The following is a 24,200-nucleotide window of genomic DNA, read 5'->3' on the forward strand; positions in this document are numbered from 1 at the left end:
AGAAGGTTGGAATCACACTTGTTTTGGAGGGGAATCTTTGTAGGTCAAGTCCAGCCTCCCACTGGTGCTTGAATCCATGCTCCAGGATGGCCACAGGTGGTCATCTAGCTTCCTTCAAATTCACTTATCTCATGGATGTGATTAGTGGGGGCCTAACATTTTGTTTATTTTTTAAAGTAGAATTAGGCCAGGCACCGTGACTCATGCCTGTAATCCCAGTACTTTGGGAGGCCAAGGCAGGAGGATCACCTGAGGCCAGGAGTTTGAGAGCAGCCTGGCCAAGATGATGAAACCCCATCTCTACTAAAAAAAAAACACACAAAATTAGCCGGGTGTGGTGGTAGGCACCCATAATCCCAGCTACTCAGGAGGCTGAGGTGGAAGAATTACTTGAACTCAGGAGCTGGAGGTTGCAGTGAGCTGAGATTGCCCCACTGCACTCCAGCCTGAGCAACAGAGTGAGGGTCCCATCTCAAAAAAAAAAAAAAATTACAGTTAGCATGATTGCTTATTTTCTGAATGTAAAAAGTTCTTTTTCTGGTTATTATTTACATGCTGATTGGAAAAACTTCATAAAATAAAAAATATCAATGAGAATCCTACCACCCAGATATAATCACTTTAATTTTCTATTCATATTTGCATATATGGATATACATATATATATATGGGATCATACTCTGTATCTATTGTGAGGGCATTAATCTGCATGTATAATTATTTAACAACCAGAGATTCATTTTTCTTCCTAGCTAGACTACCTATGGTGGCTGGCCGTGGTTCACTGGTTCAACAATGTTAGGTCCAGCATCTCTGTGAATCTCTTGGAATTTCCCTCATGACTGCAAGACAGCCGCTGCAGCTCCAGCCACTACATCTGTTTTCAATGCCAGCAAAGGCAGTCACTTCTGCATTTTTATTATAAAAGCAAAAACTTCAGAAAGTGACCCCCAACAGATTTCTCTTTAGGTCTCACTGGCCAGAACTCGATCTCAGGACCACCTCCAGCAGCAGAGAAAAGGATTGTCATGATTGGCTTTGGACCAATCACAATTCATTGACTGAAAGTGGGGATGTGGTCCTCACTCACAAACAAAATCAAGGAAGGAAGGAATTAACAATGTCTACTACAGCATGCATGCTGTTTTATAATCTGCTCTCTTTCTCTTAATTATACATTACAAAATCTGTCCACATCAAAAAATATAGACTTACTCACTCACTCATTTAACTACAATTTATTGAGAGGATACTGTGTTCCAGGAACTTAACTAAGCACTGAGGGCACAATAATGAACATAATAGAGTCCTTGCCTTCACAGAGCTTAGCATCCAATGAAGGAGATAGAAATTCATCAAAGAAATTCACAAAGAAATGTAAAATTATGATGGTAATAAATGCTACAAAGGAGAGAGACCTGTGGTGCTGTGAGAGTGGTGATAGGGGATTTGATTCAATCAGGAGGGTCACTGTTTTGAATGGCCGTGTATCTGTCCCTTGCATAGCTGTGGCATGATGTCTTAGCCAGTCTCCTGTTGCTGAACATTGAGATTCTTTCCACATTTCATCTACCATGATCAACGCTATGATAAACTGCCTTCTGTAAGTATAGTCTAGCACAGTTGTCTGATTTCTTCCTTAGGGTAAATTATCAGGATAAAGCCAGGCACTGTGGTGTGCTCCTGTAATCCCAGCTACTCAGGAGGTTGAGGCCAGAGGATCACTTGATCCAGAAGTTTGAGACCAGCCTAAGCAACACGGCAAGACCTTGTCTCAAAACAACAAACAAACAAACAACAACAACAACAACAAAACTAGAATAAATGAGCAATTCCTACATGTGGAATTGCTGAATCAAGGGCAGCCCCCTGTGAAGGCACTCACAGAAAAGCTGCCACCACTCCCATTCACATCAGCAACGTCAGAAAGAGCTCTGTTCCTCCACATTCTGCCAGCTCCACCTATTATTATCTTTATTATATCATCTTTACAAAATGATGCCAGTGTTATGGGTGAAACATAGCTTTTTGTTTTAATTTGCATTCCCCTGAGGTTAACCATGTTTTCATTTGTTTCTTTTGTGGGATCACAGATATTTCCAGTGGATGAATTCCCTTTCTTTTCCTGTCTGATTTCTACTTCTCTCTCTCTGTCTGTCTCTCTCCGTCTGTCTCTCTCTCTCCGTTAGGAACTGTAACCTCTTTCAGACATGTTCCTACCCATTCTTTGGGCAGCTCTGAGCACTGCCAAGCCCTCCTTCCATGGAAACTGTAGCTGTGTCCTTGTCCATCACTGGGGCCTCCCATGTGCTCCAGGGCAACATCCACAGCCCGCCCTGGTCCAGTCCCCAGTCACTCACTCACCCATGTCCTCTCCAGCCACCCTCCGCTCCTATTCTAAGCTCAGTTCACATCTACCCCAAGTCAATCCTGGAACGTGGTGGGGTGGCTCAGGGCTGGAGGCTTCGCCCAAGCTGTTCTCCCTCCCTGTTCTTCCCTAGCGAATCCTTCAGGACATAGCTTGGTGGGAGTTCCTCTCTGAGAAGCTCCTGCCGACTCTCCAGGTGGGGTCAGATCCCCACCGTGCTTCCCTCTGCTCAGCACTGACCTGTCACTGTTCACTCTGCAGTTAGCCCGGGGTAGTAGAGGTTCCCCCAAGACAAGCATGGGTCAGATGCATGTCTCTTCCCCCAGTACCTAGCACAGGGGGTGGCACAAAGCAGGTGCATAGTGTTTGTGGTTAGAATAAATGAATAAGTGAACAAATGAATGAACACATGACTAGATAAAATCTAGCCCTCCTTACCGCCAGCCTTGCTGATCTGATCCCCAAAGCCTGGTCTCATCCACCTACCCACCACACCGTGTCTGCTCTTCTCCGGGATGTGCAGGGACTATCTGCAGAATCACCAGTGGGGCCCATTTTCTGACCTGGGGACTTCCTGAGTCACTGGGGCCCTCATTTGCCCTTGTCCTGGGTCATCTGTGAACTGAGCACTGCCTTGGCCAGGGCCCTGGTGTCTTGGCGGGAAGCAACAGCCTCTGCCACAGGGTTCCCTGCCCTGCTCTGCTGGATTTGTGGTCAGCAAGGAGGAATCCAGGACACCGGCTCTGCAAGCTTCAGTCCTGACCTGGCATCCACCCAGTGACATGAGTGGAAAAAACCTTTCACAGGGCAGGTTGAGAACGAAATCCCTGCCGCAGGGCACAAACCAGCCTTCTTGCCACCAATACGTGCCACCTTTCCCTTTTGTATCTGTTAGACAGTATATGACCTGAACGTTTCTTTCAGGTCACTCCTCTGCTCAAGAACCATCAATGAATCCCCCTTGCCCATCAGAATAAATCTGAGCTCCGTGGCAGGAATTCAAGAAGCCCCATGGCCAAGCTGCGGCCTCCCTCTCTGACCCTGTCCTCCACCACTCCAGCCAGGACAGTCTCCTTCTTCCTCCTTTCCTCCCCCAAGGCTTTGCCTATGCCATGCCCTCGGCCTGAGATACCCTCACCCCTTCATTCTACTGTTTTAAGTCCTGGCTTGCAACTCCCACCTCCTCTGGGTTGCCTACCACCTATCCAATGTTTGAGAACTCATTTAAGAAAAACAAACAACTAAGCCCTTCAGCACTTAAGAATCACCGGGCTTGCTTATGCAAAATCCAGGCCATCCCAGACTTTTCTGAGGATGATTCTAGGACACTAGATTTTTTAAGTTTCCCAGGAGAGTCTGATGCCACCAGCCCAGCTGGGTCCATTGACAGGCACTTGGAAGCACTGATGATACAAAGCTCGAATTATACATGTGCTTGGATGACACAGTGCTTGTAGGCTTGAACGTCCCAGGTGCACATGGGCACCTGATGTCTACACATTGTAACATCATCTCTGCAGGCAACACTAACAATGATAACTGACTTTACTGGGGGCTCACCAGGTGCCAGGCACATACTACACTCAATATGCATGATCTCATCCAATCGTCACAACATGCCTATTGGGTCGATATCACTAACCTCAATTTATTAATAAGGAAATTGAGGGCCAGAGAGGCTAAGTCTCCTGGCCAAAGTCACAGAGCTGGCCAGTAGGGAAGCCTAGTCTCAAACCCAGCGCTGTTTACTCCAAAGCTGGTGCTCCTCAACCCTGGGCCAGTAGTCCATGCCCCTGGGCCATGAGCCTTCAGAGTGGGCACCCGGTTCGGTTCAATTCTGTTCCACCAGCACTACTGTTCCTTGCTTTTGCTAAGTCCTGGGGATAGAAATATGAGGGGGAAGAGGCCCCTATCCTTGAAGGACCTCCCAGTCCATGTGGGGAGACTGGTACTCACACAGCTAGTCATTCAGAAGTGCTGGGGACAGAGCGGGGCACACAGTTTAGGAGGGATTCGGAGGAGAGGGTGCAGTGGAGATGGATTCCACCCTGGGAGGGGAGAGCAGGGCTAATTCAGGCTCCAGGGAACAGGTAGGGTTTGAGGGATGACAGAGAAGGGGATGAAGGGCACCTGGGTGGAGGGAACAGCATGAGCCAAGGCAGAGTGGCTGGAAAGGTGAGGATGTCGGGGCTGCTGCACGGGAGCACATGGCAGATGATTCAGCTGGATGGGGCAGTTGGGGCCAGATCATGAAGGCCTCAAATGCCAGCCTGAGGAATCTGAATTTTATCTTGTGGGCAATAGGCAGTCATGGAAGATGTTGCAGGGGGGTGTCTCCCTCCACACTAGCACAGTGAAAGGCACAGGGACATGCTCAGTGGAACCTTGCTGCCTGACTTATTGATACTGATTTTTCTCCTGTCCCACTAGGGTCAGAATGGCCTGGGGCTACTGGATGATTCCTGGCAGGAACAGAAAGCCCTGCAGCTCTACCTCCTCTCCTCCATTTAGCTCTTCTCTGCAAGGATGGGCAAATTATTCAGCTTCTCTGAGCCTCAGTTCCTCATCTATAAAATGGGGACAGCTGGGTGCGGTGACTCACACCTGTAATCCCAGCACTTTGGGAGGCTGAGGCGGGTAGATCATCTGAGGTCAGGGGTACAAGACCAGCCTGGCCAACATGATGAAACCTCATCTCTATTAAAAATACAAAATTAGCTGGGTGTGGTGGCAGGCGCCTGTAATCCTAGCTACTTGGGAGGCTGAGGCAGGAGAATCACTTGAACCCGGGAGGTGGAGGTTGCAGCAAGCTGAGATCGCGCCATTGCACTCTAGCCTGGGCAACAAGCGCAACACTCCATCTCAAAATAAATAAATAAATACATAAAAATAAAATGGGGACAATACACCAACCTTGCAAGCTGCGAGGATGAAATGAAGAAAAGTGTGCACAGCACAACAGGTGCATTGTTGAGTCTTATGACATGTGGACCAGGTGGCATCGTGGGAAGAGCACAGGCTCAGAGGACCTAAGTTTGAATCTCAGTTTCTCCCCTGGTAATACCCATCTCTCAGGGCAGATGGAAAGATTAAATTCAATGAAATGATTTATGGGAAGCACCTGACACTCAGCAGCTGCGTGGAACCCTGTTTGACACCTGTCTGACAGCACAAGCAATCCTGCTCCTCCTCCAAGCTTCCAGGGTGCTGCCTCTCTCACTCAGCATGCTGCTCCCCTCCTGCCCCACAGGAAGCATTTTATACACCTTAGTCCCTGCACTTGCTGTTGGCTCACCTGCCTCTCAGCACTGGGCACACAGACTTTCTTTACCCCTTGCAAGAAGCTTTTACATGCATCTTCCTCCTGGTGAATGCACTCACCTATTGTTTTATTTATAGGCAGGACAGTGGCTCCCTGATGCATAAATGAGGGAAGAGACCCAGAGAGGGAAGAAGACCACCACTGTCTAAGCACCTAAATGTGCCTGAGGCATTACACCCAGTTCTTCTCCGCAAAAGCCCAAGAGGGAGGTATTATCCTCCCCACTGCATAAATGTGGACATTGAGGCTCAGAGAGGGGCTGTGACTTGTCCAAGGCCACACAGCAAGGAACTGGCTGAGGCTGAAGGTAAAACCAGGTCTTTCTGATTCTGGAGTCTGGGATTTATAACAAACATTTGCAATGTGGGGTCGACAGATCAGTCCCCCAGGGCTGTTTCACGGACTAGATAGGGTAATAGGGGTGACGGTGTCTTGCATGGTGACAGGCACACAGTGCTCAGGGACTGGGAGCAGAAGTGGAATCTTGCCCACCCTCACCCAATTTTACAGAGAATAGAGGAGCCCAGGGAGGGCTGTGATGTACCCAAGGTCATGGCAAGCGGTCGGCAGAGCCCAGGTTCCCTGCCCCTGGGCCCCCTGCCTTCCCTTGCCCACCCTTTCCAGTTAAGGGCAGGGGCCATCCCTCCAGGGCCTTTCCCTCCCCAGAGGGTGGAAACTTCCAGAGTCCCTCCAACCTGACAGGAGAGTGACCAAGAGCAGGAATTTTCACCCTGGCACACACACCTGGAGCCTGGAGCTGAACGCTAGAATCCCAGGCTTTGCCACCCCAGAAGGCCCCTCCTGACCCTTTCAGAGCCTCCCAGCCTTCTCCCCAGGACCTTCACCAGCACCTTGCCCCTCTCCCAGTGGAGAGGGGGTGCCCCAGAGGCTCTGGTGCTCTTAGAGGGGACTGCAAGTTGGCAAGGCCAGGGGCATGAAGCACAGTGTTTTATGATTTTATTTTATCCTAGATAAGGTTGAAGAAGACACCCAGTCATAGAATGAGCCCTGCCTCCTGACAGCAGCCGGTTCAGAGCAAAGGCCTGCTTCTTAAACCCTCGCCAAGCCACCGAGCACTGGCCCAAATCCAGTAACAAGTCCTTTCTAATACCTCTTTCAGAGACTCCCCCTGGTTCGCTGTGGTGTTCATTCCCCCTTACTGCAAGGAGAAACCCAGCTTGTTAACCACAGGTGAGGTGTGCTCCCTGTGGTCTTTGGCTGCAGGGCATTGACAAGATAGGTCCCATCAAACACCCCCATCACTTCCAAGATTCCAAGATACGCGCACTTCATCTGTCATTTGCACATGAGAAAGCTGAGGGCTACAGAGGCAACCAGACTTGTCAAAGGTCACAGAGTAGGTAAAGTAACATTGTATCATCCAAATGAGGTATCTTTGAGAGTGAAAGGGGCCTCCTAATAACTTAGCAGAGGCAGTCGGTGTCAACCGGGACCTTCCTGGGCAGATCAGGTGTGTGGTCTCCCCATCATGCAGCAAGAGCCAGGGAGACCAAGCCTGGGTCTCACCATCTCACTCCACTACCCCAAGCCCCCTGCAGATGCTAACTCTAGAACAGGGTTACCATCTTCCTGCTGGCAGGCCCAGCAACCAGAGGCTCTTGTTTAAGTCTAAAGCCACTGCGGTGGTGGTTCAGGGGTGTGGGGAATCACTCCTGAGATTCAGCACCACACAGCACACCCCATGGTCATGCCACTGCAGTGAGGGCTTACTTCCGGAAGAGGGCCTGTGGTGCCTGTCAGGCGTAAGGCCTCACGTATCCTGCCCCGAGGGAAGGGGTGGTTTTAAAGAAAAGAATTTGCAGGTGAATGAAGATGACCCCTTTAAATGTTGAAAGTAGTTTTATTTTAGCCCTTAGTGCTGACGCTGTTTCAACGTGGGTTGTAGGCTGCCCTGCCTTAGGCAACAGAGCACAGGAGCATGCTACCCCTCACCTCATCCGAAGACTCAGCTGTGACCAGGAACTCCTGTCCTGAGTCATGACAGCAGAGAGGGTGTACCCTGTGGCATCCTTCACTGCAGAGGCAGAAATGACCCAGAAAGAAAAGGAAGTGTGTTCCCAGGGCCATGACCTTGTAACCCAGCACACAGGGGCATCTCCTTCCCTAGGCCAGGACCCTCGGCCTCAACCCGAAGCCCTCCCCTAGGCCGGGAACCCCAGCCTCAACCCAGAACCCCATAGCCCAGGTGAAGGTCTCCGACTCCCAGGTGGCCCAGGGTACAGGCTCTGAGGGCGTGGTCCTGGTTTGAGGTAGTGTTACTGCCATTTTCTCTGCAGCTGCCAGGATCCTGGGCTGGGGCACAGGCAAGCGTTGCAGGGATCAGCGTAACAATAGCTTCACCCTGAGATGGTTCAATAGGGTACAGTGATGTCTTCAGGGGCTGCAAAGACCGCTTGAGCTATTTCCCCGCCATACTCAACTGCCCCAAACAGCTGGGAGGCTGTCACTCTTCTGCCTCTGGTGTGTCCATTTTTTACTTCTCTGTTCCCACCTCAGCTTCTGCTCTGCACTCACAGAAATCAAGCTCACTAGATTGTGAGCCCTCTGAAGGCAAGGACGGTGTCAGTAGTTCATGTCTCTTTACCCCTAGAGATCACAGCTCAATATCTGGCATATAGTAGATGCTCACTAAATGCCATCCAATTCCAATTGTTTTGTTTTGAGGCAGGGTCTCACTCTGTCACCCAGGCCGGAGTGCAGCGGTGCGATCTCGGCTCACTGCAACTTCCATCTCCTGTGCTTAAGCAATCCTCCAGCTCAGCCTCCCAAGTAGCTGAGACTACAGGCGTGCACCACCATGCCCAGCTAATTTTTGTAGTTTTAGTAGAGATAGGGTTTCGCTATGTTGCCCAGGCTGCTCTCCAACTCCTGGCCTCAAGTGATCCACCCACCTTAGCCTCCCAAAATGCTCAGATTACAGGCATGAGCCACCGCACCTGGCTAGCCAACTGATTCAAACCGAAGTAGGCCAGGAAGATGAATTTCACCTACAATTCCAAGTCAAAGCAAATGTATTCCAGAGGCAGGGGTGGGGGTGGTGTTCCTCCGGGGGCTTTTTGCCTGCTTTGTGAATACATACAGGCCATTTAGAAGTTTGAATGCTGGGAAATAAGAGGGCTGTGAGTCTAAAAGTTGGGAACGTGGGGGAGAGTGATTTTATCTGCAACAGGTTCCTGGGTCCTGGTGAGTTCTGTACACCCTTGATGACCACCGATTCTGGGCCAGGCCAAAGGCCCATCTGGGCACAGGCGATCTCAAGGTGAGTAAAGTCAAGATGCAGCCCTTCAACGGGAGGCAGGCAGCCATGCCACGCTGACAAATATACAGGTCCCAAAGGCAGCGCAGAGAAGCAAGACCGCCTGATTCCAGGAGGCAGCGACATCAGGAAAACCTTTCCAAGGGAGGTCATCTGTGTAGGGGTTTGAAGGGTGAGCACGAATTTGCCAAGCTGAAAAGGGAGCCAAGGGCATCCTGGTGGAGAACAGCTTGGGCAAGAGTGTGAGCCGCAAGATGGGCAGTGGGGCTAGGCTTGGAATTGGAGGAGCAGAGAGAATGAGGTTAGCAGGGGTCAGTCACAGAAGGTTTTGGGTCCTGGCCAAGGAGCGATGGGAGCTGCAGGAGGAATGTGGCCCAGGAGGAGATGAGGCTCCCTCTGTGTAAAGACGGATCACGCCATCTACCAAGTGGACTATAAGACACAATAGGAATGGGAAACCTGACAGGCCTTCACAAAGGATCAGGGGCCCAGAGGGAGCACCAAGGAAGGTTCCTCTCAGAGGTCAGCTTTGGGGGAAGGTGGAAAATGCTTTTGAGGGCTTCAGCTGCTGCAAACCTCAACAAATCATATTTTGCCTTCAAAGGTTGGCCAAAGACCACTAACTATTGGAAAAACAACAGTCTACTAATAGTCATCATCCCCTCCCTGTGTATTTCTTTACTATTCTCAAAATGCCACCATCTCATTGAACCTCCATATCATCCCATTTTGCAGATAGGGAAACTGAGGCTCTGTGATGTCACACAGGGGTCAGCAGCAGTTCCAGACTAGAAGCTACGGAGCATAACCATCTCAGCCTTGGATGTCAGGCTCAAAACCCAGTTCCTTGTCCGGGAGGGGGTCCCCGGGGCCATCTGGCAGCCCATAGTACAGGTCTTCCTCTTCCTTCTCAGGTTCCTCCCCACCTGTGTCCGAAGCCTCCTTCTCCTCCACCTTTGTCCTTGGGTACTGCTGCCAGTTGTTGGGCAGGGCTATTTCCCACTGCTGCCCCTCTTGGGGCTCATCCTCCAACGTTGGGGCATCAATCAGGGCAAAGTCTTGGAAGCGGTCCAGCGGGCACCTGCAGCCCTGAGGTTCCTGTTGTGGGGAACAAGCTTCCTCCCTGTCATGTGGAGATGCACTGGGGCTGCTGCCTTCACTGGAGTCCATGTCCAGGTCATCTTGGAAGGAAGCCAAGGGGGCAGGGCCCTGGGGACAGGCCAGGGGGCTGCAGGGACAAAGACCACAAGGGCAAGGGTATCTCTGAGTCAGAATGCCTGGGTCCACATTCCAGCCGCTAGCTGCAAGACCTAGGGTAGGATAATCCACCTTCCCGGGCCTCAGTTTCTTCCCAATAACAGAATTCACTCCTGCAGTTCTTTCTTAGGTTTACAGCAGATAATATGTGCAAGGCACTTTGCACAGTGCCTGGCACATAGAAGGTGCTCATGAAATAGGGCTATTACTATGCTATTATCTGAACCAGGTCACTCATCTACTTCTCCAATTATTCAGGGTTCTCCTCTGTTGCTCATAGGCCCAGTTACACTGAGGTGTCCCCGGGTGTCTTTGCCTCCCTCATTGGACTCAGAGCTCCTCAGGGGTAGATTCCAGTGAAGCCTGGGCAGGGAGTTGGTGCTCAGTAATGTGGATGGAATGAATAAATACATGGATGAATAAGGAGCTCAGTTCACAAACAGACAGGGATGGGAGTGGAGTGGGGAGGGCCTTGCCCAAGGTCACAGAGCAGGTCAGCAGCAGACCCAAATTTGAACTCGGGTCCTCTGGCTCCTGGCCCCCTGCTACTCACGACAAGCATTCAGAGACATCAAGGGCCTACTGTATGCCAGGTACTTAAATGCACTGTCCCAACCCTCAACATTCCTGGGTAGTAGGAATGATCATCCCTGTGTGGGGAAACTGAGGCTAGGGAAAGTAAGGAACCTACCACAGCTACACAGCACAGGAGCTGGGGTTTGAACTGAGGCCTGACTCCCAAGCCCATACTCATTTGTCTGCCACATCTGCCACATCTCAGGGTGTCCCACACCCTCCACTGCCCTCTCCTTACTCCCAGTGTCCCCACCCACCCCTCGGCGGCCCCCCACTCCTCTCCTTTTTAACCCTTGAACTGGGCAGAAGCCCCACTCCTGCCCTCTAAGCACTCACCCGGGCCAGCTCTGAGTTAGGCGTCTTTCCCCTTCACTCTCGTCTGAGCCCTTGTGGATGACCACGGCAGCCTCCATCCAGGCCTGAACGTCGCCAGGGCCACCTTCTCCTCCATCACTGGTTCCCAGCTTCGGCTGCCCCATCTCAGGGGCCAGCAAGGAGTGGCGGTCCTCACTGTAGCTCATGACTTTCATCTGGATGTGGCTGAAGTCAGGCATGCTCTGGTCATAGGCGGCTTCCTCCCACAGCCTTACATAGGGCGGCTGGGGACTGGGGCTGGAGTGGGAGAGAGAACAGGCAGGCGGCAAAGAGTCACTCAGCAAACACCAGTGTTCTCCCCGGCCCTGTTTGCTTTGGGTATGTGGTCTCCCCTCACCTCACAAGAAGCCTTTGGGGGATGTTACTGCGCCCGTTTCAGGGATGAGGAGGCTGAGGCCCAGCAAGGTGAGTTAATTAAGTGACAAAGCTCAGGCCTGACCCCAAGTCTGACTCTCTATCCAGTGTTCTTTTCACCTGATGCCTCCAAAGTTAACCACAAGGATGCAATTGCAAAATGAAGACCTGTTAACATTGAGTTTGCTGGGTCCCAGATGGTGGGTAAAGGCTGAATGCTTATCAACCCATTATTCTAAACGTTATTCTAAAAAATGCCTTGAGACAGAAATTCTCATTCCCAGTTTACAGATGAGGACATACCCAGCAATGACAGTCTACAGCAATGGGGAACTCCTTCCCGCCAGGCTCTGTTAGTTGGCTCATCTAACCCTCACCATAATTACAAGAGATACTATGAAGAAACTGAGGCACAGAGTCTCTAACAGACTTGTACCCGGGTGACATGGACCCTAGGTGATAGTACTGGAGCTCCAGACATCATGTTCTCTATGACTGTGCTACAGTCCCTCTGGAAAGTAAGGTTCAGAGACTAGGCCCCTTGCCTAGGGTCACACAGCCGGGAAGTGACTGGGAAGAGCTCAGAACCCAGGGTGGCCGGAGCCCCCACTGTATCACAGGAGCCCACCCCAAGTAACCGGCCCTGAGACGGAGCTCCAGCTGGCCTCCATACCCACAGGGTCTATCCCCTTCCTTCCCACTGAGGCAGTTGTTCACCTTGGGTGCCAGGGGCAGAAAACGCCATTATGAACCCCTTCCCCAAGCAAAGCAGAGATCATCCCTGACCCAGCCGACAGACTCTGGGCTTGAAGCCCGGCCTCCTGAGTGCAGAGTCACAGCCCAGGGGGTTGGTGGTCCCACTGCCTCTCCAGGGCTGGAGCATTCTTGGCTGTGCCATGGGAGCCAGGGCTCAAAACCTCCAGGGAGGGAAGCAGTTTGTGGCCAGATCAGGCCTGAATTCAGGCCCCACCTCCATCACTGCTGAGTGCAGGCCCCGCCTCCACCACTGCTGAGTGCAGGCCCCGCCTCCACCACTGCTGAGTGCAGGCCCGGCTTCCATCACTGACTCCCCATGAGGTTTGGGGCTGGTGACTACACTTCTCTAAGCCTCAATCTTCCTAGCTGTATAAAGAGCCTAACACCCCCACCTCACAGGGTTTCTATGAGGACTGAGGGAGTCAGTGCCTGACTCAGTCTCTGGCACACAGAAGGCACTTACTAATGATGACAAACGCTCATAGAAGACCTACTGTGTGTCAGGTTCTGTTCTTAGCACTCTGCATATATTATCTCACTTAACCCTCCCCGAAGCCCTAGGAGATAGGTACTATTAGTATCCCCATTTTACAGATGAGGCAAAGAGAGGTCAGTAGCTTGCTGGAAGTCAGGCAGCGAGTAGGCGGCAAGGCCCTGAGGCTGAGCCTTGGCCACCACCATGCCTCTTGTTTGTCAGTAGTAGAAGTACTTACTCCTGTGACTCTATTGCACTGTATTTCTCACAGTACATTTATTTCATTGTATGATTTGTTTCATGGAGATCTTGTATTCACCGAAACACTGTCTCGTCCCTGACAAGACAAAGTCCCTGGGCCTCAGTTTCCTCATCTGTACAATGGGAATAATAATGCCTAACTCACAGAATTGAGAGTTGAAAACAGTCCATAATTTCTAATAATACATTCTCAGTAAGTGAGAAGGCAAACAGCCTTCCCGCCCTCCCTCTCACTCTCCTCAGTCAGGGGAGACTGGCCTATGGGGCTTACTCCTCCCCTCCCGAGAGGGCCTGGCACCTACCTCTTCATCTCAGCAGCAAGCCCATTCTCCAGCAGGCCCATGGCCTTTGGGGAGAGGATGCCTTGAAAGTCAGAGTCAGCAGGGACGAAGGTGATCTGCAAGCAAAGGAGAGACAGCCTCTGTGCAGTTGACCAGGGTAGGGGGGCTACTGTCCCCTCAGTGGGAGGATGGACCTCTGCGCTCCTGCTCCCTTCCTGGTTCTTCATTCACTCTACAAACATTTATTATCTGCTGTGTGCAGACACTGTCGCAGGCACTACGAGCAGCAGGGAGTGAAAGAGAACCCTGTCCTTGAGGAGCTCACATCTTGTCATTTCCCAGGGGTCTTCGTCCAGTGCCCAGCACAAGCCTGGCACATAGTAGGTGCTTCATCCATATTTGGTGAATGAGTGGAAAGCAAGTCATTGTCATGTGTTTTTGCCACGTGGGCTGCAGTGGGTGACAGAGAAGTTATGCCCGCCAGTCCCTGTCCCTGAACTTTCAGGAATCAAGAGGTCTCTGCAAGTCCAGCCCTAGGTGGGCACTGCGTGGTGCAGTCGGAGGTAGATCATGAAGGAGGCAGTGGGTGAGGGAGAGGAGCTGTGCCTGTGGGATCTGGGAGATGGGGTGAGGATCCCTCCTCTGCCAGATTCTCACTGTGGGCCCTAGGTAGGTCATCTCTCTTCGCAGTCTCTCTGTGCTCCTCTGTATAATGGGGCTACCCTCGAAGAGATACTTGCACAGCCATGTTCAGAGCAGCAGTATTCACAAGAGCCAAGAGGTAGATGCAACCCAAGTATCCATTGATGAATGAATGGATAAACAAAATATAGTCTATCCATATGATGAAATACTATTCAGCCTTAAGGATGGAACTTCTGACACATGCTACAACATCACTGAACCTCGAGGACATTATGCTGAGCAGAAAGACAAATACTGTATGATTCTACTTTTCTGAGAGGCACCTGGAATAGTCAAATCCATAGAGCCAGAAAGAAGAAAGATGGTTGCCAGGGGCTAGAGAGTGGGATGATGGGGAATTGTGATTTAACGGGTATAGAGTTTTAGCTTTACAAGACAAAAAACATTCTGGAAATTGGTTGGACAACAATGTGAATGTACTTAGCTGTACTGTACACTTAAATATGTTTAAGACACTAACTTTTATGTTACATGTATTTTACCATGAGCTTTTAAAATGGGGCTAGTTATGCCAGTCTCCTGAGGTTGCTGTGAAAACTTCATGAGATCATATATAGGGAATCCCTCAGCATGGTCCCCAGCACATAGTAACTACTCAGTAAATCATAACTTGATGCTATTGATGATTCAGTTGTCTGACTTCTCTGAGTCTTGCTCTCCTTGGCTGAAAATTTTTCCAATAAATATTTGTTGAGACCCCACTGTATTATACCAGATTCATAAATAGCACTTCCCTATTCCCCTTCCCATAGAGCAAAGTGAGTAGAAGACACTTGTCTGCACTAGGAAAGCTCCATTCTGATGGGGAGAAGGGAATGATGGATGGAGGGGGCCTTTGTACTCCTATGAGGAGTGAGCTTCCTCTAGATGTCCAGAAATAAAACAGAGCGCCTGGGCAATGAAGAAAGACGCTGTCTCTACAAAAAAAATTAAAAAATTAAATAACAAATTTAGCTGGATGTGGTGGTGTGAGCCTGTCATCCCAGCTACTTGGGAGACTGAGGCAGGAGGATTGGTTGATCCCAGGAGTTCGAGGCTGCAGTGAGCTATGATTGCGCCTCTGCACTCCAGCCTAGGTGACAGACTGAGCTCCTGTCTCTTAAAAACAAAAAAGAAAAGGAAAGAAATAAGGCAGGGGCCTGGGCTTCTTCCACCCCCGTTAAGGATGCTTTGTACTTCCCAGCTAGTACTGTACTTCCTAGAAGCTGCCTCTTCCTCTGCCTCATTACCTCATGGCCCAGTCAGCACCATCATCATCACCATCACCATCATCATCATAATAATAATCGTCATCATCCTCGTCCTCATTACCATCAATCATCACCATAACTATTATCACCACCAAAATTATCAACATCACCATCATTATCACCACTATCATCATCACTATCACCATCGTGACCATTACCATCATCATCACCATTATCATTATCACCATCACCATCATCATAACCGTTACCATCATTATCATCACATCACCATCATTGACATCTTCATTACCATCAACATCGTCATTACCATCACCATTCTATCACCAATCTCATCATCACCATCTTCACATCACCATCCTCACCATCATCATCACTATTATCATCACCATTACCATTCTCACCATCACCATCCTCATCATCACAATCTCCTAATCACCATCATCATCACTATCATCATCATCATCATCATCACCATTGTCACCATCACCATCCTTACCATCATTATCACTATTATCATCATCACTATTATCATCACCATTACCATTCTCACCATCACCATCCTCATCATCACCATCTCCTAATCACCATCATCATCACTATCATCATCATCATCACCATTGTCACCATCACCATCCTCACCATCATTATCACTATTATCATCATCACCATTATCACCATTACCATTCTCACCATCACCATCCTCATCATCACCATCTCCTAATCACCATAATCATCACCATTGTCACCATCACCATCCTCACCATCATCATCTCATAATCACCATCTTTACCATCATCATTCTTATCAGCACCATCACTAACATCATCATCATCATCATCACCATCACCATTCTCACCCTCACTATCCCCACTGCACTCTTATTGTCACCATCATATCATCATCACCACCCTTAGGAAAAGCTTGGAGAAGGAAAGGGGCATCTTAAAATGCAAGTTTTTTGATGAGGAGGGACAGGCAGAGTTGAAGCTGGAGAGGGGATATCAGACCATGGAGACCACCAGAACACCAAACTAAGAAGCTTAGCCTTTCTCCAGAAGCAATGGGGAGTCCTGAAGGACTCTCAGCAAGAGAGTACACTGTCAGATTTGTGTTTAGGCAGAACAGTGAGCAATCTCCAGAGAGAGGGAGGCCACCAGTCAGGACCCTGGTCCTGGTCTCCAGCACAGCAGGCAGGAGTGAGGAATGGGGGATGCGTGGGCAGAGACCCTGCTCTCCCTGCCACTCCTTTCCCTGCTCACAGCTCCCCTGCCCCATCTTCACTAATGGGCTCAGCACCTCCAACTGCCCCATCCACTAGATTTGCCCTGATCCCTTCTCCTCTCTCATGCCTGAGGCCCAGCTGACCACCAAATCTGACCAGGTCTACATCAGAAATTCAATAAGATAACCTGGGTGGAAGTGCTGGTGCTATGCCTAGCCACAGCGGGTACTCTATGTGAAGTGAACTGTAAATGTCACCTTAGTTCCTACAGCTTTGTGTTTGAATTCTGCATTATTCCAGATGACTGTCAGCTCTCACAAAGACCAGAGAAGAAGCCTCCCCACTGGTATGGCTGCCCCCAGACCTTCCTTCTTCTGGATGTCTTTCTCAAACTGCAAAGCTGGTCATGTCCCATTAACTAAAGGACAAGCTCCAAATTCCTTACCATGGCATCCCAGGCCCTGAAGAGTTGAGCCCCACTCCCTCTCTACCTTTACCTTCCTCCCCTCTGCCTCTCGTAGCCACAATGGCCCACTTGCCTTATTCTTTTACCACATTGCTTTGATCATGCTACTCTTCTGCCTGGAATGTCTTTCCCCATCTTCTCTGCTTGGTGAACTCTTATCTCACCTACAAAGCCCAGCTCACCTTCTCTGTGAAGCCTATTTCCTCCCCATCAGGCAGCAAATAGCCTCTCCCACTAGACCTCTAGCCCCTAAAAGACATGGACAGCTTAATGCATGTTGGTATTGGCTACCCCTCACCCCTATATCCTAATTAGCTAATTCTATTCCCTTATATTTATATCTCCCCATTTATCAAAACTTTCCATAGGTCTGGCACAGAGAGCCACGGGGAAGAGGCTGAGGGGAGGACAGGCAGGAGCACTGCAGGCAGCATTGGCCCAGGCACCAATGAGACCAAGCAGGATCCAGGGAGCTTCGCCTCTAGAGTGTCTCCCTGGTTTACAAGGTGCTTTCCTCCCTTCCCTTATTGGAGTCAATTTGTGCTGGCTCTACCAGCCTGCATCTCTGAAACACACACTCACACACACCTGCACTCATGCAGAGGCCCTCCCAGTGCTGCAAATACCAATCCTCAATCCTAAGAACAATGCCTTCACATATGTTCCATGGCAGGTGTGATGCCAGGTCTCCCCCAACACACACACACACACACACACACACACACACACACGATCCCACTGTGTTCTCCCAATCAGCCATACAAGGCTCAGAGCTGAGGGGGAGGGACTCTTTCTGCCAAGGTCACAGAAGTGGGACATGAAGGATCAGGGATTTGAATCTGGGCCTGGAGGTTGCCACAACATGTGCCATTTTCAGCCCACCACGCTGCCTCCACAGCACATGAACCCATGAATCTATCAACAGTTACTCATTAATACCCAGCAATATTCCCTTCTCCCCTCCCCTCCCCTCTACCGTCACTCCCATCAGCCTACCAACCATCCCAGAGCCAGCTCTATTTAAGAGCGGGGGCAGGAAGGATGCTCCTCTCCACACCTCTGCCATCCCTCTGCTGTCCCCCAGGGTCCAGCCTCCTCACTGGGAGAAGGATTATGATAGCAGTGGTGACATGAGTGGCTTTGGCCCCAAGGACTTCTCCCAGTGACCTCTGCTCAAGGAATTGCACAGACAGAGGCAAGTTGACTGTAAACTGCCTGCTAAATGACTACAAACCAGCCCAGACCGCTCCAGCACTGAACAGAATGACAGCCCAGGGTTGGCCCGTGGAGGGGGCAGGGCTGGGGAGAGCCGGCCCAGGCCCCAGGGAGCCATCCCCCTCCTTCCCTGAAACCCTGAGCACAGCCACCCAGGTGGGAGGAGAGGAGGTGTGGGGGTTGCTGAGGACTGCCTGGACCTGGAGCCCTAGATATTAGGTCCAGCAGGGCCCCCAGATATACCCCCTTTCCCACCCCCTCCTCCTAACTCACACAGTGTACAAATGAGGAAACTGAGGCTCAGAGAGGAAAGGGGCTTGAGCAAAGTCTCCCAGGCAGTAAGAGACAGAGCCCAAGTTAGAGTCCCTATTTCCCTCCTTTTCTCCCTGGGTCTGTACCTGACCAGCTGTGTGACCTTGGAAGTCACCCAGCCTCTCTAGGCATTGAAGTTTTGCAACTCCTGGCATTTCCATTCCACAGAGCTGTTGGGAGGATCAGTATGGGTAACAGTGGTAGCCCTTCATCTATAAATAACACCTTACAGTTTACAAAATATTCCTATATCTTATCTCTTCTCTGATCTTTATAATGACCCTGTGAAGCTCTGTGGAAAATAGGGGCAGGGATCTCATTTGCAGATGAAAAAAATGAGGCTCAGAAAGACAAAGGTCATAGAGAGTTTGGAACAGGACTTGAACTAGAACTCAGGACTCCAAGACCAGTGCTCTTCCCATCACTAAATTACACATAAGGCTGAGAATACATGAAGACTCTAAAGGATACTGCCCAGTGCATGCCACCAAGGTTAGACCTGACCTACCCTGGAGCTCTCAGTCGCTCTGGGACCCAGAGGTAGAAGACCCAAGGTGAAGGGTGACGTGTAAGTCACACGCATCTGAGCTCCAAACCTTGCTCGTTAGCTGTGCAGCCTCTCCTTCTGGACCTCAGAAAGGCTCAGAAGGTGGAACTACAGAAAGCACCAAAAGGCTTAGGATGAGGGCTGAACTGCACCCTGAACGCAGGAGTGCCCGGCAGGGGGTCAGCCCTCATTAGCTTTTGTTTCAAGCACATGGTGTGTTGTGTTTGCTGTGTCTATATCATAGCTTCCGGCTCAGGGCTCCAGATCCAGGGGACTTCTGATCAACCTTTAGGCTAAGGGATGGATGGATGGATGGATGGATGAATGGGACAGACGCTCAGGAGAGCAGAGAGAAGACCGAGTCAAAATGAGAAGAATGAAAAGACAACTAAAGGATAGGGGGTGAGGCATGGCATACAGGCACAGTGTCCAGCCCTCCTGGCCCCAGCTGACCTGGCCCCACCCAGCCCCACTACCACCTACCTTGGGGTAGCACTGGCACATGCTCCAGATGATGCCCCCGATCACCATGACGCTGCCCATGGCATAGAAGGTGCCGTAGACCTGGGGCCGATCATGGCTCATGAGGAATGTACCGAGCGCCAGCAGGAAAAGCCCCAGCACAATGAAGCCGATCCGGAAGGTCTTCTCGTCAGCCATGGCTGCCTGGCCAGTCCCTGGCCTGCACACCCCCGGGAGAGGGGGTGGCTGTAGTTCAGCCTAAACACCCAGACAGGCTTACACAGGGAGAGAAGACACTGAAATCGCTGCAACTCGAGGCTTCAAGGGAGAGCAAGATCCCTTTCAATCCAGCTCCAGTCCCTGGGCCCACCAGTTCAACAGGGCTGGAGGCGGCTCGCTTCAATGGACCCACATACCCACCCAGCCACCTTTACTCCTTGCCCTCTCACCTTCCCTCTGGGCCCGGCTGGCCTGGAGTGTGTGTGTGAATCTGAGCTAGGGAGCACACAGGGGAGGGAGAGTGGGAGGTTACCGGGGCTGGGCCCCAGCCAAGGCTTTGACATCACCTCATTTGCCTACTGTGGGGTTGAGCTGGGTGGACAGGCAGCCTCACACCTTCCAGCTCTGGAAAACAGGGTACAGTTCTGCAGCCGAGAGCTGTTAGAATGCTATTGGAGGATTCCAGGATCCCGCAGGCTGGCATTTCAGAATCCTGAAGAATTCTACACTCTTCAAGGACATGTGCCTATCCAGGGTTCAGGAATAATGGCCCATATGTACTGGCTGGTGACTATGTGCAGGGCACCATTCTAAACATGTTACAGCTATTAACTCATTGAAGGGAACCCAGTGAAGCAGCTACTACTATCCCCACTTTACAGAGGACCCTCGGGCACAGACAAGTAACTTGCCCAAGGTCACACAGCTAAAGATGGCAGAGCTAGTGGGATGTGAAGCCAGAGGCCGTGGGCCTAGCCACGGCGTGATACTTCTTAACTGCAGCTTGAGGGTGAAAAGCGTGGCTCTGGTGGCAAGGCAGGCTGCCTGGGTTTGGATTCTGGCTCCTCTACTGTGGGGCAGTGTGGTCATGATCAGGTTACCTCAGTTTCCTCCTCTGTAAAATGGGAATAATAATGTACCTCCCAGATTTGGTGCTGTCTCTAGGCCTGGCCTCCTTGGGTTCCTCCGTCCCCTTCACATTCACACGCTATGCACCACCCAGTTGGGCTTTCAATGAACTGCTCCCCACCCACCCCTAAGGCTCTCGGAATTAGTGCCCCTGCAGGGTGTGAGTGACTGACAGTCACTTCCTCCATTTCCTTGCAGCCTGATCTAGGAAGATGCCTTCCTAAGAATAACACTAATGAGGCATTTTAGTCCTAGGGACAGGCTGATGGAAGAAATCAGATTCCTTTACAGGATTACAGGAAAATGAGGACCATCGGTCTCTACAAAAGAATGTTCACTTGGCGTTTACATGGGGTTAAATCGCCGATGCAGGATAAAAGGCTTTCACTGGGCTCCCTGACTTGCTGGGCTTGGGGATTTCCTGTTGGCGGTCATCACCTTCTCCCCTCCTGCCAGCAGGGCTGCCCTTGTTCCCTAACCCCACACCTGTGCTCACAGCTGCCCCTCTAACTAGACGTCCTTCTCATAGGCCCTTTTTCCAACAGGGGTTTCTCCTTCCTCACACCCACCATCGCCAGCCCTCAGAGTCCAGGTGCACTTGACAGTTCGCAGAGGAGGTCCTGGAGGGAGCTCAGGGGCCCTGGCTGAGCGATGGCTGAGGGGCAGGAAAGGGCTGAGTTATCAGGTCATGTCCAGGTCTGGTTCTCAGGGTGAGCTCAGGCAGGTGGCTCTGCTCCGGGCTAGAGTTTTGTCAACTGCAGATTGGGGATAGGTATTAGGCCACCTCCCAGGTTTTGTACAGGGAAGGGACATAAGGGGAGTGGGAAAAGGCAAGTACTTTGTAATCTGTGACTATTAACAAAGCAGGACCTTCCAGGGAAACATTATTATCATCATCTACTACAGGCTCAGAGAAGGGAAAGGGCGAGTCCCGTGTTACCTAGCCAGTGCCCCTCCCTGGAAAGGAGACGGAGGCCCAGAGGGACCTCAGCCCGTCTGGCCCTGGAGCCCAGGCGGGTGGCGGGAACGGTCTCCGCAGCCGCGGTCCTGCAGGGCCTCGTGCGCCGCCCGGCGCTGAGCAAGGCGCTTCCCCGGGGGTCAGCGGCTGGGCTCGGACCCGGTGATGAGCAGTCGCGGCGGGGAGGGGAGTCATCGCCCCCGTTTCACAGGCGAGGAAACCGAGCCCGCGCAGTGGCAGGGGCTGGCCAAGGTCTCCCTCGGCTGAGTCGGCGGCTGAGCGGTGACCGGACCTCCCCTCCCAGCCCCATGTAGATGGATCTGGTCTTCAGCCATTCCTCAGAGGCCTCGCGGTCACCCGGGCAGTCTTCTCCTCTCGCGCCTTTTCTTTCCTCTACACGGCCCAGCCTTCTTCGCCCCTTTTCTCTCTGAGTCGCTTCTCCTCTTAAAAAAAAAAAAAAGGTAACTACGAGTAAGAAATTCAGTAGCAAGTAGGAACTCTGGAAAATGGGTCTCACCTAAGCTCTTCCACAGAGTCGGGCTAGGGATTAAGTAAGGACATGTGTGTAGGGTGCGCTGGAAATGTTCGGGTGCAGCAGCTCCCCCTCCTCTCCTGTAGTCCCCCCGCCCTCCCGCCTTACTTCACCTCTCCCGGGCCACCTGGGGGACGCGGGAGCAGAGCGCGCGGAGTCTTTCATCGTCCAGCAGAGGGCGCGCTAACCCCAGCTTTCGGGATCCTTGCGAGCGGGCTCCCATGACACCCCGAGGCAGGGAGGGAAAGAGCACGCCCATTTGACAGAGGTAAGCATCGAGGTCCACGCAGGCAAGGCGAGCGACCCAACGTGGCAGAACCTGGGAACAGACAGTAGAGCTAGGAGTCCACCCAGGTCCCCAGGCAGTCTCTGGTTGAGCCCCTACTGTGTGGGGGACACTGAGCTGTTAGGAACTCGTACACACAGGGCTTCAGGGATGGATGGCGCTCAGTCCTAACTTCTGGGGCACCTTCTGGGGCACAATACGGTAATGGCTTTGCGATGCGTGCGAGGTCCCGAATGTGCACAAAGCAGAGAGAGGAACAGATGGGGATGAGGGGTGAAGGGACAGATTCACAGAAGGGACACTTGAGAAGGCAGTTGGAGTTCTGACGGGGCAGGAGAAACCTCCCAGGCACAGAGGCCAGCATGTGCAAAGGCACTGAGGTACGTACCTGCCGACACACAACTGGCGAGAAAGCTCTAAGTGCTGTGCACAGGCTGCCTGCATTGCATCTTCCTCCCCAGACCTGCCCCTCCCATAACCCCATCCTTCCAGTTAGCAAGCCATGTCACCAACCTCACCTCCTCCATCACACCCACATCCTATGGGCTCTACCTCCAACATGTAAGAATCCAATCACTTCTCACCCCTGACGACTGCTCGTCACCGGGTCTGAGCCTCCATCATCTCTTTCTCTCCCTAACTGGTCTCTACTTCCATCCTTGACCTCTGAAGTGTCTTTGCAGCCCCAATACTGGGTCAGATCATGTCACTCTTCTGCACGGAGCCTTGGAATGGCTCCCCATCTCATCAGAGTAAAAGCCAAATGCTTTAAGATGACCTGAAAGGCTCTGGATAATTGGCCCACGCTGCCTGCATATCAACCCTCTGAGCTTGCCTCCCGCCACGCCCCCTCTCACTCACCCATTCCACCACCCTGGCCCCATGCTGTTCCTGGAACACGCATGCATCCCAGGGCCTCCGCACCTGCTGTTCCTTCTGCCTGGAGTGCTGTTCTTCCTGTAGCTGCATGGCTCCCTCCCTTACCTTCTTCAGGACTTTGCCCAAATGTCGCCTTCACAGTGAGGGCTTCCCTGATCCTGCTATGAAACTGCAGAATCACCTCCCCAGGGGTTCCTGTATTCTTTTCTCAATGTTTCTCCATAGTGCTCACAGCCACCTATCATACTATATGCATGATTTATCTTGTCTCTTGTCTGTCTGTCTCCTCAACTAGAACTCAAGCCCCCACAGGGTGGGGACTTTGTTTTGAGCACTGCTCTATCCCCAGGGGCTAGGACAGGGTAGGCTCTGGATGCGTGTGTGAATAGAGGGATGGAATCTGCATGCCTCGGAGAGAGAGGCCGGAGAGGAAATGCAGGCAGGAAACCTGCTGGGGCTAAGGTATCTGACATTTTTCACAGAGGTTATGCATGGGAAAGATGAGAACCAGATTTTAATTTTTCAATTAGAGAGAGAAAGATCCCAGTGAGCAGCAATGAGCCACTGAGGGGGTAGCACAGGGATTTCTGACTGGGGTGGGCTGATTTAAGGTGGAGAGCTCCAGGGGCAGGGGTCACCAAGCCCACCCAGCGGGTAACAGAAGCCCGGGAGGGGCCCAAGGAAAGCACAGGGGAGGTCTGAGCTCTGAGGATCCCTGTCATCTGAGACTCTGGTGGCCAGCACAAGATGAGGTCTGAATAGGGGGTGAAGAAACTGGATGGTCGGGCCCAGGAGGAAAGAAACCAGCAAGCAAACCGGTGCCTCCTGGGGGCTGCAGAGTGGCAGAGCTGGCCCTCATGTGGCTCCATGGTCAGGCACTCTGCCAGTGGACACAAGGAACCCCCATTCACAGCGAGGCCACTTTGGCTTGGAAGGGGACAGTAACATGGCTTGGTCAGGAGTCTGTCTTCCCTC

General features: G+C 51.6%; 1 protein-coding gene across 1 annotated transcript; it reads right to left on the reverse strand.

The window, feature by feature from the left end:
- Positions 1-1,223: 1,223 nt before the first annotated feature.
- Positions 1,224-21,971, reverse strand: BSND (barttin CLCNK type accessory subunit beta). The gene is made up of 4 exons (XM_016919195.4): positions 19,464-21,971; positions 13,324-13,418; positions 11,137-11,412; positions 1,224-10,195 (listed from the first exon to the last, which is right to left on the reverse strand). The coding sequence occupies exons 1-4, from the start codon at positions 19,638-19,640 to the stop codon at positions 9,781-9,783; spliced, it is 963 nt and encodes a 320-aa protein (XP_016774684.2). The 5' UTR covers positions 19,641-21,971; the 3' UTR covers positions 1,224-9,780.
- Positions 21,972-24,200: the final 2,229 nt, after the last annotated feature.

The sequence above is a fragment of the Pan troglodytes genome, chromosome 1 (genome assembly GCF_028858775.2).
Source record: "Pan troglodytes isolate AG18354 chromosome 1, NHGRI_mPanTro3-v2.0_pri, whole genome shotgun sequence".
NCBI lineage: Eukaryota > Metazoa > Chordata > Mammalia > Primates > Hominidae > Pan > Pan troglodytes.